The sequence below is a fragment of the Coregonus clupeaformis genome, chromosome 10 (genome assembly GCF_020615455.1).
Source record: "Coregonus clupeaformis isolate EN_2021a chromosome 10, ASM2061545v1, whole genome shotgun sequence".
Classification (NCBI taxonomy): domain Eukaryota; kingdom Metazoa; phylum Chordata; class Actinopteri; order Salmoniformes; family Salmonidae; genus Coregonus; species Coregonus clupeaformis.
The window spans coordinates 58,083,562-58,101,176 of NC_059201.1; the positions used below are offsets into that span (position 1 = coordinate 58,083,562).

General features: G+C 42.3%; 1 protein-coding gene across 1 annotated transcript; it reads left to right on the forward strand.

The window, feature by feature from the left end:
• Positions 1 to 12,502: 12,502 nt before the first annotated feature.
• mych (myelocytomatosis oncogene homolog) lies at positions 12,503 to 16,981 on the forward strand. Its single transcript, XM_041888809.2, has 3 exons — positions 12,503 to 12,999; positions 14,442 to 15,026; positions 15,496 to 16,981. Exons 2-3 carry the CDS (start codon positions 14,453 to 14,455, stop codon positions 16,065 to 16,067), a joined length of 1,146 nt encoding a protein of 381 aa, XP_041744743.1. The 5' UTR covers positions 12,503 to 12,999; positions 14,442 to 14,452; the 3' UTR covers positions 16,068 to 16,981.
• The last annotated feature ends 634 nt before the right edge of the window (positions 16,982 to 17,615 follow it).

Consider the following 17,615-nt stretch of genomic DNA (forward strand, 5'->3'; position numbering starts at 1 on the left):
CGTTGCGTTGTGCATGAGAACAGCCCTTAGCCGTGGTATATTAAGTATTGTACGTGACTTTATGATCATCCCTCTTCTGGACCTTCACTAATTTACTTATTCTCTAGTGTGAAGTACTTGGTCATCATTACAGGAAAAAGATAAGGGTCCTGCTATACAAGATGGAGACCTTACTGTCTACTCTGTTGCCAAACGACTGTACTGATATCTGTGGAATGTGAGTGATAAAAAACAAGTCTACTGCACCACACTTCCTCTACAAGCGCATGTGTAATAGCCTAAGGACAACCAAATGATCACTGTAGGGCTGCCTATAGTGGTCTCTTTTCAGTGATGTCTTTGTCGAAGTAGGCTTACTGTTCAATATCCTTTCCAAATGATCTGAGGTTTCATTTTTTTGCCACAAGGGGGAGCTCCAGTTCTTTCAATATACCACACTGAGTACTCTAATAATTGTGATAATAAAAAAAAAGAGTGAAATACCATCCTAGACAGCTGAATAACATTATTGTGTGTAACTTCCTGTATATGTGTCACAGCCACGTATCTACAGTGAGGGGAAAAAAGTATTTCATCCCCTGCTGATTTTGTACGTTTGCCCACTGACAAAGAAATGATATGTCTATAATTTTAATGGTAGGTTTATTTGAACAGTGAGAGACAGAATAACAACAAAAAAATCCAGAAAAACGCATGTCAGAAATGTTATAAATTGATTTGCATTTTAATGAGGGAAATAAGTATTTGACCCCCTCTCAATCAGAAAGATTTCTGGCTCCCAGGTGTCTTTTATACAGGTAACGAGCTGAGATTAGGAGCACACTCTTAAAGGCAGTGCTCCTAATCTCAGCTTGTTACCTGTATAAAAGACACCTGTCCATAGAAGCAATCAATCAATCAGATTCTCCACCATGGCCAAGACCAAAGAGCTCTCCAAGGATGTCAGGGACAAGATTGTAGACCTACACAAGGCTGGAATGAGCTACATGACCATCGCCAAGCAGCTTGGTGAGAAGGTGACAACATTTGGTGCGATTATTCGCAAATGGAAGAAACACAAAAGTACTGTCAATCTCCCTCGGCCTGGGGCTCCAAGCAAGATCTCACCTCGTGGAGTTGCAATGATCATAAGAACGGTGAGGAATCAGCCCAGAACTACACGGGAGGATCCTGTCAATGATCTCAAGGCAGCTGGGACCATAGTCACCAAGAAAACAATTGGTAACACACTACGCCGTGAAGGACTGAAATCCTGCAGCGCCCGCAAGGTCCCCCTGCTCAAGAAAGCATATATACAGGGCCGTCTGAAGTTTGCCAAGAACTGGGTGAAAGTGTTGTGGTCAGATGAGACCAAAATCGAGCTCTTTGGCATATACTCAACTCGCCGTGTTTGGAGGAGGAGGAATGCTGCCTATGACCCCAAGAACACCATCCCCACCATCAAACATGGAGGTGGGAACATTATGCTTTGGGGGTGTTTTTCTGCTAAGGGGACAGGACAACTTCACCGCATCAAAGGGACGATGGACGGGCCATGTACCGTCAAATCTTGGGTGAGAACCTCCTTCCCTCAGCCAGGGCATTGAAAATTGGTCGTGGATGGGCATTCCAGCATGACAATGACCCAAAACACACGGCCATGGCAATATAATAATAATAATATGCCATTTAGCAGACGCTTTTATCCAAAGCGACTTACAGTCATGCGTGCATACATTTTTGTGTATGGGTGGTCCCGGGGATCGAACCCACTACCTTGGCGTTACAAGCGCCGTGCTCTACCAGCTGAGCTACAGAGGCAACAAAGGAGTGGTTCAAGAAGCAGCACATTAAGGTCCTGGCGTGGCCTAGCCAGTCTCCAGACCTTAATTCCATAGAAAATCTGTGGAGGGAGCTGAAGGTTCGAGTTGCCAAACGTCAGACTCGAAACCTTAATGACTTGGAGAAGATCTGCAAAGAGGAGTGGAACAAAATCCCTCCTGAGATGTGTGTAAACCTGGTGGCCAACTACAAGAAACGTCTGACCTCTGTGATTGCCAACAAGGGTTTTGCCACCAAGTACTAAGTCATGTTTTGCAGAGGGGTCAAATACTTATTTCCCTCATTAAAATGCAAATCAATTTATAACATTTTTGACGTGTTTTTCTGGATTTTTTTGTTGTTATTCTGTCTCTCACTGTTCAAATAAACCTACCATTAAAATTATAGACTGATCATGTCTTTGTCAGTGGACAAATGTACAAAATCAGCAGGGGATCAAATACTTTTTTCCCTCACTGTATGAGCCATCTTGCTCTTGAAAGCCTTATTTTTAAACGGGGGCCCAATGTTGACCCACAATATGCCTGTACAAATGCATTATTCCGTAGTTACACTCATCCAATACTAATTCCCTGGGGAGTCTACTGCTGGAATTGCTTTTCCATTGCATGTATTCACTGGAAGCTTGGCCTCTAACTCCCACATCCTGCCGACTGGATTGTGATGCAATCATCCACACAAGAGCATGAGGGGCGCTAAGCAAACGGCTTTGAAAAGTTGCGGATGTTTTTTCGAGCTTAGCTGGGAGCTGTATGACCCAGAGTCTGGTGAAAGGAAAGGCAATGTCAGTAAATCTGGCTCATGCCCATCACGGCCGGCGTATTTGGACTGTGAGAGAGGATCGGGTTGTCTATGATATGATTCAGTGACCACTATTTCAAATGGACACTCAAAAGGAAGTGATTCTCAACCAATTTTAGTTAAGGATTGGACCCTTTCTTTAAATTTTCACCTAAAATGACATACCCAAATCTAACGGACTGTAGCTCAGGACCTGAAGCAAGGATATGCATATTCTTGATACCATTTGGAAGGAAACACTTCGAAGTTTGTGGAAAAGTGAAATTAATGTAGGAGAATATAACACATTAGATCTGGTAAAAGATAATACAAAAAAAAAAACATGTTTTCTTTTCTTTTTTTTGTTCCATCATCTTTGAAATGCAAGAGAAAGGCCACGATATAATATTGCAGTTTAGGCGCAATTTAGATTGTGGCCACTACATTGCAGCAGTGTGTGTGCAAAGTTTCAGATTGATCCAGTGAAGCATTGCAATGCTGGACTATTTTGTATCAAGTCTGCCCAAATGTGCCGAATTGGTCAATTGATACATTTTCAAGTACATAACTATAGAGAACATACATTTTGTATTACCATATCATTTTTGTAAGTTTACACACTCCCAGGAATGTCATACATGATGGATCATTAGCTTATACACTAACTTTCACACATCTAGATGGCCAGGCGGGGTGGGTGTGGAGCCAGAGACAGCAGGGGTTCAAACTGTAGAACCCAGTTCCTACATTTGAATATAAAAATTGATTTTATCAAACAAAACTATGCTACAATTTATCTCTGGGAACCTTAGGATGACAAATTAGAGCAAAATTACTGAATGTAAGTACATTATTTACCTTCAGAGGTGAATGTATCATACCAGTTGCCGTGATACATTTTTTGTTGTTGTGCACTCTCCTCAAACAATAGCATGGTATTCTTTCACCGTAATAGCTACTGTAAATTGGACAGTGCAGTTAGATTAACAAGAATGTAAGCTTTCTGCCCATTTAAGACATGTCTATGTCCTGGAAAGTTTGCTGTTACTTACAACAGTCAAGCTAATCACATTAGCTCAACCGTCCCGTATAAGGGACACCGATCCCGTAGAGGTTAATGAACCCCCAATCACAATTTGTTCTGCCCAAAGTACCCCCTCATGTGCAACTGATCATTCGGCCTATGTTCTTATGAGTCTTCCCAAGGACCCCCTGTGGATAGACCAGGTACCCCCAGGGGTCCTAGTACCCCAGGTTGAGAACTACTGCTCTAAGGCATAGGTATAGAGGATGGAGAAAGGAAGGGAAAGTATAGCCTATAGAGGATTTGCTGACTTCAAAAAAGCTACTGTTACAACTTTGACTTCAGTCACTTCCCTGTGACAGACACAAAACATCATTTTCACAGCTATCTTACTCTTCAAAGTCACACAGCAACTGAACACACAGAGAGAAAAATATGACAATTTATTTGAACAGATAGGCGATGAATGGCCTACATTTCACACTACATTAACACCAGGCTAAATTGGGCCTTGTGAATGAATGAAGCTTTAAAGGGGCCTCTAAGGGTAATGGGTCTCTCCAGTTAGTTAGTCATATACTTTTGTTTTCATTTTGAAAATGTAGAGTGAGACACAAAGAAAACCTATGCGGTCTGTATGTTTCCTAAGCCAGAAACTCATCATCTAACTCCAGTGTTACAATTAAATAAATCAAGCATGTCATCCATATTTACATTTTAGTCATTTAGCAGGCGCTCTTATCCAGAGCGACTTACAGTTAGTGAGTGCATACATTTTCATACTGGCCCCCTGTGGGAAACGAACCCAAAACCCTGGCGTTGCAAGCGCCATGCTCTACCAACTGAGCTACAGGGGACATGTCATATATTTTGTACTACCAAGTGCACACATAGTGGACAAATGCGCACTTGGCCGTACAAAGATTATTTACTGCAGGAGCAGTGCAAACGCTTCACTTGCCAGTCATTTTATAGTGGTGGTGATTGTGGCGTTTAGACCAACAACAACAAAAGTTCTGCATGGACGAGTGTTGCATATCAAGCGCTTACATCATTGGAAATCTATGACAAGGATTTGGATCCATGACAAACATCGCTATGACAATAGATTTTCCAGGCGAATCAAATTGCATTTAAAGTGCTATTTGACTTTGGGTATCCTTGTAATCTATGAGGCTAATCTTGAATGAATCCCTAGATGGGGGACTACACAAAGTGACCACACCACAGATTATTCAGACTTCACCCCCTCTTCTAAACAGAGGGAAGAGTGTTCGGAGAGAGAGAGAAAAGACAGAGGTAGTGGGGGGGGGGGTAAACATTTAAAAACAGCTTACTTACCCTTAATTCTCAATGCATTCCGCATTGATTGCTGTGTTGGCTTGGGGGTCTTTCAGGGATGCAAGAGGGCATTCAGGCCAGCAATTGAACAGTGGATGAAACTAAAGCTGCATTGATTGGCTAATGGTCTTGGGTATGCGCATGAGTAGGTGAGAGATGGATAGCACCCAGGTGTGATGGGGGGCAGGGGTCCTTTGTGGCAGCATTGAGTGCCATGAGATAACTGTAGGGGATGGTGGTTGCTGTGAACTTCTTTTGACCACAGCTCTATGGGCACTCGACAAAAGTAGTGCGCTATATAGGGACTAGTGTGTGTTCCAAATGGCAATCTATTCCCTATATAGCGCACTACCTTTGCCGAGTGGCCATAGAGCTCTGGTGAAAAGAATTGCACTATGTAGGTAACATGGTGCCATTTGGGAAGCATCCAGTGACTCCTTCCTCCTATGGCAACAAATTACAGTCGAGATACAGTCAGGTGCAAAAGTAGGAGAGTTTATGTTCTTAGAGAGTTTATGTAACAGAAATAAGAACGTGCCGTAAGCTCACTTCACAGCTAGCTTGAAATGTTGCCAATGGAGCTATTGAATTGAATCATTTTCAATAGCTCAAGCGATTGGTACATTGTCAAGTAGGACGGTCACGTGTGTTTGCGATCAGAAGACCACTGGTTAGAGTCTGGTATGGGGACAGGGAAAGTCGATGAAGCTATACTGTTAGCAGCACACTGACGTCGGTTTCACTTACAGCTTTTAATTTCCCCCCATTCTTCATATAGATTTATTTGACACAGGCCACCGTTGTTCCATTTTGACATATATTTTTTCCGCTTCTATATTACTTCATTTCAGAATAACTTTTACATGGATTAAGTTTTTATGTGAGATGGAGGACATTCGTCAACAGCCTACGCTTATTATAGGAGCCAAGGGCTTAAGTCATGTAAGTCAAGTCAAGTTTTTATGTTGCATAAAGAGTAATTACCAATTGGCATTTGAGCTTACTCCTCTTTTGCAACATATAAATTGTATCCATGTAGAAGAAAGTTATTGTAGTAATAAAGAAATGGAAAGCTATGGCGAAATGCTAAAGAGCATACATTTTTTTCATTATTTGGAATCACATTGCAAGGCGAGAGTGTCCAGCAGGGCTAGGTTGGAGTGTCCATTGGGCCCCTCTTCACTCTCAGTGTGAAACAGGCTGTGAAATGCTAGGAGTTCAGTGGGTCATGAGAATTTGGTTCCCTGACCCTCCCATTCATGGAAGAACTCAGGTGAACTCTCACAATAAATGTTCTTACTCTCAGAATAATTTGTTAAACGGAACTCCATACAGCTTTCTATGCATTTTATTGATATTGGACACATTTTATACATATTCATATGAATGATTGATATCCAATTCATTTCTGTCATCATGTGCGGTGCCATACATCATTTCAGTTTTCACCGCTGCCAATATTTCATTTTTCTTGATTGTCCATAATTGAGTTTCATAATGAATTGAGGCTTGTAATAAATTGAATTGGCAATGCCCCTATGTGCATAGTTTCATTGGCAAGCCATATTTCATCTGGCCCATATAGCAGCACACACACGCTGTTACATTTCATGACACTCGCGGCAGCTGAAGTTTGCCATATAAGACTAGCCCCAGTGTTTCTCAGAACTTCACCACATGAATGACTGGGTTTGTGAATGTCGCTGGCACGCATGGTGTCAGGTTTTGGGTCAAGTGCGGGCACCAACTGACTAGCGCTTTGCCCTATATGGCGAGGACTCGCATAACGCTAGGCAGCAATGTGCCACGCTGAACATACAGTCATAAGACTCCTCTGGCATCTGGAACAGCTCTCCGTTCCCTCTCTTCCCCCCTCCCCCCTCCCCCTCTCTTTTCCCTCGTTCTTTCTCTCTGTCTCTATGTCAGTGCAGTCCTAAAAATAAATACTATGGTATTGCTCCAGACTCTGAGTTCTTCCACCACTAGTAACCTCTCTCTTTCTGTCTCTCTTTCTCTCTGCTCCCACCACCCACACTCTCTCTCTCTCTCTCTCTGTTCCCCCCTCTCTTTGCTCAGCCCTTTTTCTCGCCACAGTTGCAGAGTTCCTAGTAATATTACCCTTTAGGATTCACGGAAGAAGAACCCCTTTACTTGCCAAGAATCCTGCAGTCCTTTTTTTCCCCCCTTTCTCCCACATCATCACACGTGTAATCCATGTGACCACCCCTGAAGCCCTGTCTGTCTGTCTGTCTTCCTCCTCTTTCCTTCATCTCTCCCCCAGTCAGGAGCACTGTTTCTCTCTTTCTCTCTGCGTGTTTGTGTGTGTACTGGGCGCAGTTTGGGATCAGTGCCCTCACCCTGAATGTTCTATATAATAACTCAAAAAGGGAATCTACCGCCATCAATGTGCCTGCCAACTAACAAATTCATGAATTAGTTGATACATCAATATGTCTTCTTTGGATTATTAACTGTTCTTGTTGGGAGTATATACTGTTAAATACATATGATACTATGATATTGTCAATGATATATTTCAATGTGTGTGTGTATTTAGATGACCACCCATGTTCCATGTGCTACAATTATGTGATTTCGTGAGACCCAACCTACAAACTGTAATGACAACTTGTAACTTGAGTTCCATGTAGTCCAAAGGCTCCTCTATCAACTCCCGACTCTGAGAAACAGGGAAGTCTTATAGTGACAGACACAGTCAGTGAGGGGAGCACTCCATGTGTGCAGAAACAGATGTTGAGCTCAGCAACTGGGGGCCCTGTGTGTGTGTCTGTGTGTGTGTCTGTGTGTGTGTGTGTGTGCTGCAGGGGACGGCTGATTGCGAATGAGTCAGGGGTCTGTTTCTCATTCCAACACTGTGCCCCTCTGTTCCTCTTGTGGTGTCTCTCCATGGTAGAAGGGAGTAGGGGTGGTCACTAAAACGTCCTGAAAACTTGGTGTACTCACTGACTAATACTATGTCCCATCTCCTCCTTTGTCACAACTGCTTACAAATGCTCATAGTAATTCATTTTGAGCTAAAGCTGCGATTTTACAAAAGAGTAACATCTAAATTAACCCTAGCAAACTATAGATAGTACCGTACATCTTGAGTCTTTTGACACATTTAAAGGTCCTGTTCTTTTAAGATCGAGCCTATATTATACAAAAGAGTAACATCTAAATTAACCCTAGCAAACTATAGATAGTACCGTACATCTTGAGTCTTTTGACACATTTAAAGGTCCTGTTCTTTTAAGATCGAGCCTAAATTAAGAAAACGAGGAAGCGAAAATGTCTTTGTAGCCTTCAGTTTAGACAGCTCCTTCCTCTTAATTTCTCTTAACTTAGTCATGATTCTTTTTTTTCCTGTCCTGTGCACTTCCCATATCTTAGTAACATTACCACCATAGATATGAAGTTGAACAAGAGTGTTCATTTCGGGCCAGAATCTTACACACTCTTTCAGCCAACACAAGAATTATCCAAGCTCGTATTGACATTAAAGGCCCACTCATTAATTACAACAACAAAAAAACGGCAGCCACTTGGTTTGCTAGAAGGCTAAAGGCTGCAGCTGAAGAAATGCACACTCAAATTCATAGATGGCGTAATGGAGGAACTGACAGTCCATGGGGTCAAGATGATCATTTTCATGTGACATTCTCAAAGTATCAATTCATGTCTCATTAATTTAAAAAAAATCTAAAATGGCACGAGTGGGCTTTTCAGCTCATTAAACTTTGTCCAACAATAGACAATTTGGTGTTGTGTTTGACATTCCCTGTCTCCTCTGGAGAAAGCAGATTCCAAAGGACACGTGTGGGCCTATTTACTTCATTTCCCAAGAAGAATCAGTTGCATGCTGCCACCAACGAGATAGGGAAATCCAGTGTGGTAATCTGTAGAGGAATACCCTGGATCACTCTGTAGGGGTATCTGTGTCCCCCACACGGCCCCCTATCGCAAAGCCACAAGGGACACAACCCATTTCCCCTGAACCCCTGCCCATAGCAGACTCGTTGAGGCCGACGATGTTGAAATGGCAGATTTCTTTAAAAGAACAGAAACGTTAACTGGTGGTTTTCATCTCAAACGCCTTCCTCGTCGCCCCCCCTCCTTCTCTCTCTTTGCTGCACTATCGGTGGACACAGAGGAGATGTCACAAGGTTACGAGGGACCCTTCCCTCGCCAAATCAGGCCGCAAGGCTGGGGGTGAGGAACCGTTCTCTGGTGTCTTACAGAAACTGACGTGGAAGAAGGGGCAGAGGGGTCACCCTTTTCTCAGAAACAGTCGGAATCAGGAGAACACTGACGTGTGGCAGAGATCAACAGCAAGATGATGTTGATGTTCCCTTGCCACTATGGTGAAAGTGTCACATTGTCCTACTCATGCTTTCATTGTCCTCACAATACAAAGGGATAGAACATACATACTTGGCACATACAATGACTTTGTGCAGGGTGGATATCCAAGTACTCATCAGCGAATAAGAAATCTCTATTATACTAAATATCTCAAATGTTTATTGTGACAATCTATTCAACCATTTCATCTTCATCAGGTCATCACAATGCAAATCACTGTCCTATTGCTTTCTGATATGTATTCAACGTAAAGATTTTGTTCACAGACACGAAGGGCAAAGGGAATTTAGAAACGCATCCATGTTCTTCTGTGTTGTCTGGGGTATATTCAAGGCTCCACTGCAAAGAAATGACCACATTGACCGCAGCAGTAAGTGGAACACGTCGGCCTATATGCGTCTGGGAGCCCCAGTATGGTAAATGCCACTACAATGCCCTATCTGTGATTATGTCAACTGCGTTATCCCAGCTGTCATCCATCATAACTTTCTCTATTCATGTGTGCAAACAAAGATCAGTAGCCTTTGTCTGCTAAGTCATGTAAACTCCTACCTACCCCACCCTTGCTACACAGCTATATGCACAATCAGCGTTTCACTCGCCAACATTGTCCAGTTCCAATATGGGATGTACAGTTAACAAATGTCTGTGTACATTTTGTGACAAATGGTTTCCGTTAAACCATTGAAACAATAATGGAACAATGACAGTCTGTGTTTAATTCACATGATTCTGCGCTACGACCCTATAACAAACTGTTCTATTGTGTTTCCATATCATTCTATACACTCTTAGAAAAAAGCTACTATCTATAACCTTAAAGGAGAACCCATTTTTGGTTGCAGGTAGAACACATTTGGGTTCAATCTAGAACCCTCTGTAGAAAGGGTTATACGTGGAAGCCAAAAGGGTTCTACCTGCAACCAAAAGGGGTTCTTCAAAGGATTATCCTATGGGGACAGCCGAAGAACCCTTTAAGGTTATAGATCGTTTTTAAAATTATACGAGTGTAGGCATATGGCCGTCATTGTAAATAAGAATTTGTTCTTAACTGACATGCCTAGTTAAATAAAAGGTTAAATAAAAAATATGGGAGCTATTGCTGGGTTAGCTGCCTGCCAGCAATGCTATCGAGTGGACTTTAATATATTCCCAACAGAGACTGGTTTCTCTGATGTATACCACAAAGCATGACAACCACACGTAGCGCCCACCACATCAAAACGGGCCCAAGTAGAAATGTACACTGACATTCACCCACCCCCTCCCCCAAAAAAGTTTATCCATTACACAGAAAGAAACCTTTCTTTACTATTAAGTCACTGACAAGAAAATGTTAGGATGTTACAGACCTCAAGTTAAGACAAGCCTCCTATAATATCTAAATCATTGGCCCTCAGCTAGAGATGTTCTCACAACTTCTTATAAGGATTCTGAACAGCTTGAACAAGTAGTCTCTGTTCTCTCATAACATAATGATAACTCAAATGTTATTTTCCATAGAGCATTTTTCTGTCTATAAACTTTTGGCAAACGGAAAGAGGAACGTTTATGGCCTTTCATGTGCTTGTTCCAGTGATCTAACCAAACCATCATCCGACCCTGTCACGTTAATTGGTAGTTGGAGTCCGAAAGTAAAGTTTTACTCTGAATTTGTTTGGCAAGCGTTTGTGCAAAGATCCTCAGTGTATTGTATTGGGAATGGCATACGTATAGAAAGTAGATGGATAAAAGTTATTGAATTTATTAAGATCTAAGCCATGGTCCATTGATAAAATACAGTGTTTGGTATAAAGTAGCCTACAGTAACAGAATACAACTCTTGTGTCTATCAAATGAATCCATCCAGTACATTTTAGCAAGAAATGTGAATTAGTTGAATTAGTAGAAATATGAAATAGTTGTAACAGATGCAGTTGTAACAGATGCAATGTACAAGCGCTCACATGAACTGGGGCTGACTGTACGTCCCCTGCTGCGCGATTGGGGATGCTCTCCCCCTATAGCTCTGGCTGCACCTACTCCTTGTTCTGCGCCAGGGTTCTTCAATTCCGGTCCTGGAGGGCCGAAACACTTCTGTTTTTTATTTCTACCTGGTAGTTAATTGCACTCACCTGGTGTCCCAGGTCTGAATTAGCCCCTGATTAGAAGGAGAGGATGAAAAACAGAGGTGTTTCGGCCCTCCAGGACCGGAATTGAAGAACCCTGTTCTACGCAGTGCATTCCCCCAGAGAGTAAGAGGCGAAGCGAGAGAGGTAACTGGGCCCAAAATCTGTCTTCTCCAGCAGGCGAGTTTTTGTATGGAGGTCAATGAGAGTGTAGAATTTGGTTAACAAAACATGTAATGGCTTATTTGCTACATGTGCCTTATTTGATCGAATATAAGTTTCGTAATGATTAGGTTGTTACGAGCGTACTGATATAAGTAGGAGACGTGACATCCTGGCAACTTTGACAAAAAACACTTTATTACGGAGTTGTGCCTGGTCTTCGCTAGTTACCACAGCCACAAAGTCATAAACCCAGCCTATCTCTACAATGTATCTTCTTAAAATGTGATGTTAAACCTAACCGTAACCACACTGCTAACCTTATGCCTAACCCTATCCCTGAATTAGAACCAAAAAGCACATTTTGGTTTTCATGAATTTTTACGATATAGCCTATTTTTACTTTGTGGATGTGGTAACTAGTGGAAACGGTTGCGCACGCGTATCTGACCTCTTATTGGCTAGAATGGTCCCACATGATCTTTCCTCCTCCAGACTGTCTTCCATTTTTGAAGACGTTTCTTTTCATTGTTCAAGCGGCCACTAAAGTATCTGGTCAATATAATGGATTATCTAATCTGTGATTTCCCACAGAGTTTCGCGTTTCCTTATGTAACTAATGTGAATACTATAGTAGGATATCCGCGACTTCCATTTTCGCAAGGTTAAACAGTGTAAATCATTACTATTATGTAGTATTTTAATTAATAGATTCGGCATCATAGTTTGGCGTTTCATTTTCTTAGGTGTACAAACATGCAAATAATATATGTTGCATGCCTGGGCTGGCTAGTGAATTGCTTTGAAATGTCCGACGTGGCCATAAACTCATTCTCATATCATAGAACTGAAGATGCCGCATTGCTACTACGAACCAGGCGAGACACCCGGCTTTTGTGAGAACACACGTGTAAATTTGTACCCAGCCCGCCTCCATTTTCTTGGAATTCCATAATGCGCATGGAGAGTAGATCCATCCGCGTCTCCAGACGATATAGATCTTTCCTTATAACACGTTTTTAGGTGTGTGTTTTATCCCCGTATTTTCCGAGCAGATGCATACGGACTTATACCCAATAAACATTATAATGGCAGTAGAATATTTTAATTATAATGTCCCATATAGATTTTTACATTTTGGCGCGATTGTGGGCTGTGGAAGGATACTGCTGTGCGGTGGTCGTATATATTGAAATCGGTCTCGCCGCCACACCCACCCACGGATCGATCTGGTATAGTGCGTGAGGTATGGTAGCTAGATTAAAACGCAGCGGACCTTCAGTACTTTTACAGACAGTAGAATAATTACATTAGTTTATCTCTGTTTAATTTCGTTGGAATTTATCAAGTCACGAAAAGACGTGTTCTGTTTTTTTCTCACCCCCTGAAAGAGTAAAGGTAAGAGTTTATATTTACGGGGTTACAGTTTATTTCACATGGTTTTTTTCACGTGGTTTTTTTTCACATGCCGGTAATTTAGCAGGATTTTTTTTGGTAGCTTGTCTAACTAGCTCGCTACCAGATGTTTAAAAACAGCTATATTTCAAACGAGATGACAGCATGCATGAAAGGGACATTTATTATGCATGAATGGTTTTAACCTCAATTGTCTTTATTTTGGCGATTTAAAAAAATAAATAAACTTGTTCTAAACCATTACTAAAATGTTGGCATTGTAATGTACGTCGACACATTAATTTTAATGTGCAACTGTCGATGCATAACGTTACTAGGCTACTTAAAAAAAATCAGATTAACTAATCAAATTAAATGTCCAGGTTGAACGCCCATATGTAACGTTAGCCTAGTTCGGCCATAGCCTTTCTCTGTTCTGCTAGCCTACTGCTTGCTAATGGTAACTGCACCTCTTCAGCCCTTTAAAAGGTCTACTGGTATTTGAGCCACGATTTACGATTGAGTTGAGCGGCGACAAGTGTGGACGGTTTTTCAGCATCCTTCTTTGGCTCCCTTCTCCGGTATTTAAATGCTCAACTAAACGCTCAGTTATTCAGCTAGCTGTGGTAGATGCATTGCAGTTGATATACATGTGCGTATGATATTGCAGAAATGTTATTGCTAAATACTGCCCAATTTAAAAAAGGTGTCCCACAATCGCCCCTTTTTCAACACACGTGTAAATGTGACTATAAATTGTGCATTCCTGTATTATAGCCAGCCCACTAATGCTAAAATGTTTATTTTATTCTGCTGAGCCATTTAAGGTGTTCGTATTCTTATCTTTAATTATTTCTTATTGTTGCATCGTCGAGAACGAACCGACAAGTAACGTTAGCATTTCGTTTGTGTATACGTACGGTGTATATCCCGTTCATACGACTAATACAAAACGTGAAATGTGAATCTGAGTGGGAGAGAAGTTGATCTCAAACTGCAGTGGAACCAATGATGTGTTATACATATATAATGAGTGAAACTACTAAAGAGCTGTGTGCTTGATTGCTCAAGAGAAGGCACATTTTCGCAATAGCCAGTGAATTAACTTTATCTGCAGTCATCTCGCCCAGTCTTTGAATTGTAACCTAGTTGATCTTTACTTAGGCAAATTCGAACTTTACTTGAGGAGGAAAATGCAAATTTGGAGACGTTGAGCTCCCCAGCTGTTTAAATGATGTCATGGGGATAAAAACTGGTTGATGACCACCGTCATTGGGGCGGGTGAAGGATGTAAACATGAATAAAAGGTTGTGCTTGCAGTTGGAGTACTAAGAGCATCACTAAGTTAGAGAACTTTCATCACAAGTGCATACTTTTTTGCAGTTGTGCGTTCTAGGGTTCTTTATTTTATTTTTTTAAACACGTTTTATTTTCCCTCTTCCCAGATTCTTCCAAAATGCTGCAGAGTTTCTCTCAGTCGCAAGACTGGTTCTATTCGGAGCCTCTCTTATTTGATGATGAATTCTGCCAGAGCTTGATGAAGGACCTACAGTCACTCCCCACGCCACCCCAGTCCCCTCCGCTGAAGGCTGGACTCAATGCCAAACCACTTTCCAAGGAGGACCAGTTAAGCTACGTCTCTGACATACTCCTGGAGGATCAAGACCCGCAACTAAATTGGAATTTTGACATGTTGTATGATGGCAGTGCATCCACGACAAAGGACCAACAGCCAGAGGAGTCCGACGACTGTTTGTGGCATTGCCTCAGTGATAAATCTATGGAGGAGAAGCTATCATCTGTGCTCTCCAGCAGCCCGCTGCTCTCGGACATAGACACAAGAATTTTTGAGGAAATTGCCGGCTCCACACTGGACTGCCACACCGCGGCGCTCGCGTGCCAAGCTTTGGAGAATGAGGATTTACTATTGGACAGCCAGGACCGTCAGGAGCAAGGCAGCGAGTCGACCTCCGACTACGGCTCAGCAGGAGGCGAATTCTCAACGTATGGGAGCAGTGCTAGCGATACTGGTGAGTTGGTCCTCCTTGGCTAAGCTGGGCTTGTAAACGAAAAGGTTACAATAGCATGTGTGAGTGATTTTTATTTAGTTATTTGCTTTAATGTTAAGAGGAACTGTTAGAAAGTGACTTTAGGCCATTTGACTTAGGTAGTGACACATCATGCAGTTTACCTCCTCATGCATGCTTTTTAAATGCCTTAATTTCTTAAGGGAATTTACATTAGGACCAAGTTTTTCTTGCACAGTTCAATACTATTTCTCAAGAGCTTCTGCAAAAACGAACAACACAAGTTAGGCTATTTGTTATGCAAGCTTGCAATACAAAATCATAAACAACGTAGAAGAAAAGTTGGCAACATTGCCCAGAAAGTCGCAGTTAAAAATGTGTTAGTCTAAAGCCAAGGCATCTGAAATGCAGTTGTTCAAATGTTATCGGAATTGACTGCTAACCCAATCTCTTGTGGATTCCCTCTCCACAGAGGAGGAGATAGACGTAGTGACAGTGAAGAGGACCGCCAGTCCCTCCTCCCAGTCGGCAGAGGAGAGCCGGCGGCAACGGCGCGCCATCAAGCGACAACACCTGGAGATCCAGCTGCAGCACAACTACGCTGCCCCCTGCCCCGCATCGCCCCTCCGCCCAGAGCTCTCGTCCGCCTCCTCGGGCTCCCACCACAAGCGGTCCCGGGCCTCCGACCGACACCACCACCACGGCTCGTCGGGCCGCTCGTCCCGCCACCACCCCAGCAGTCACCACCAGTCCAGCTCCTCTAGGCAGTCACCGGACGTGGAGGACGAAGAGGAGAGGAGGCACACCCACAACGTGATGGAGAGGCAGCGGCGCAACGAGCTGAAGAACTGCTTTCTGCGGCTCAGGGACAACGTGCCCGAGCTGTCCAATAACGACAAGGCCTCCAAGGTGGTCATCCTGAAGAAGGCACGCGACAGCATCCGCAGCCTGGAGCTGGAGGGCCAGAGACTGAACGCCAAGCGAGACAAGCTCCGAGACGGGCAGGAGCAGCTCAAAGCTAAACTGGAGCAGCTCAGGAGGTAATGGTGGGACAGAGGAGACGAGGTGCAGCACAAAAACATTTAGAGACATTTCAATAGACTGGTTTGAGAAGACCTTTCTGGACTTCAGACTTGATGCTGCACACACTCAATGCATGGTGGCATCCATCCCCTGCAGTGACTGTTCAAGAAGAAGTGAATGTTGTTGAGAGAGAGAGTAAAATATGGTTGAGTAAAAAAGTTTGGTTTGGCGCAATAGGTCCACATTCAGCCCAGTAAAATGTTTGTCTTTTATTGTCCTAGCGATTTGCCAAAGTCATTGTTCATAAAGTAGACTACATGTAACAGTCTATTTTGTAGAGTAACCTATATCAAATTGAGCAGCCATTTGTTAGTGAAACATGCAACTTGAATACGGCCTCTTCCACATTCCCCCATATGTTATGAACTTGGTTGTTCTCTTGCGGGTTTATTTTTATTTTGGGCTGGATCCAAAGTTTGAATTCTAATAAGGGGTTGAATGTAATGTATGCCAATTATTGCCATTAATTGCAAAAAATATAATTAATGTCTTAACACATTTATCCAATTAGACTTCTTCCATTTACTCACAAACTTTAAAGCCCGACCTGTTGGTAGGAATTTGCTGTGTTATTGTTAAATAATGCCGTTCTCATGCCTTGAAACTCATTCTGTTGTCGACTCGTACAATGTTTTATACGTTTTGTTAAAAGCCTATGATTTACTGTACCTACCTCGACCAGGTCTCAAACCTGACAATTTGTTTGGATTCTCAGAAGCAACTATATAGATTTCTTTGTATATATTTTTGTTGATGTATCATAAATTATTTTTCTTTTTTTTCTTTCTTGGTTCATTTGCAAGTAAATAGTTCTGTTCTTTATCAGCAGCACTTTGTTTTTATAATGTAATAAAGAATGGACAAATCAAAGTTTATTTGCATTATTATACATACTTTGATACACACACCTGTACACCTTGACAGGATGCAAGGTATCTGGTTTGCCTCTAAGAAGACTGCTATTGAACAATCAGTGTGCGGTACTTATGTAGGAGTTCTCTATGGTATTTGGGTCAAGGTGAGTGAGTGGGTGGATGATTGACAGTTGTGAAGATTGCGCAGTACCTGATTGGAACAATACCATATCTATTTTCAAAGCCTTATCAAAAGATAATCCCCTTAATCTCAAGCTGGGGTGTGACTGATAACACGAGCAACAATTCTCCCGTGACGCTTTCAAATTGTACACAAAGTTCAGTGTGCATAGATGGAGAGACACTTTACCTTTCTCGCTTACATTAATAGACCCAACCACCTGCCTGAGACCTAGATTCATATGACCCCAGTTCTTCACTTTGACATTTACCGCATGACCGTCAACATCACAGTACTGTCAGACAGAAAACAAACTTATTTAACCAAAATGGTGTCCATTCATGGGAACCCTGGCGCCTGGCCACCTACACAAGTTATTGTAACAGCAAATGTAAGACCAACCCACCCCACCCCATTCTCCAGATTTTGTACTGACCTGCCTGCCACTATAGTCTACTTTGAGAATCTAGCTCT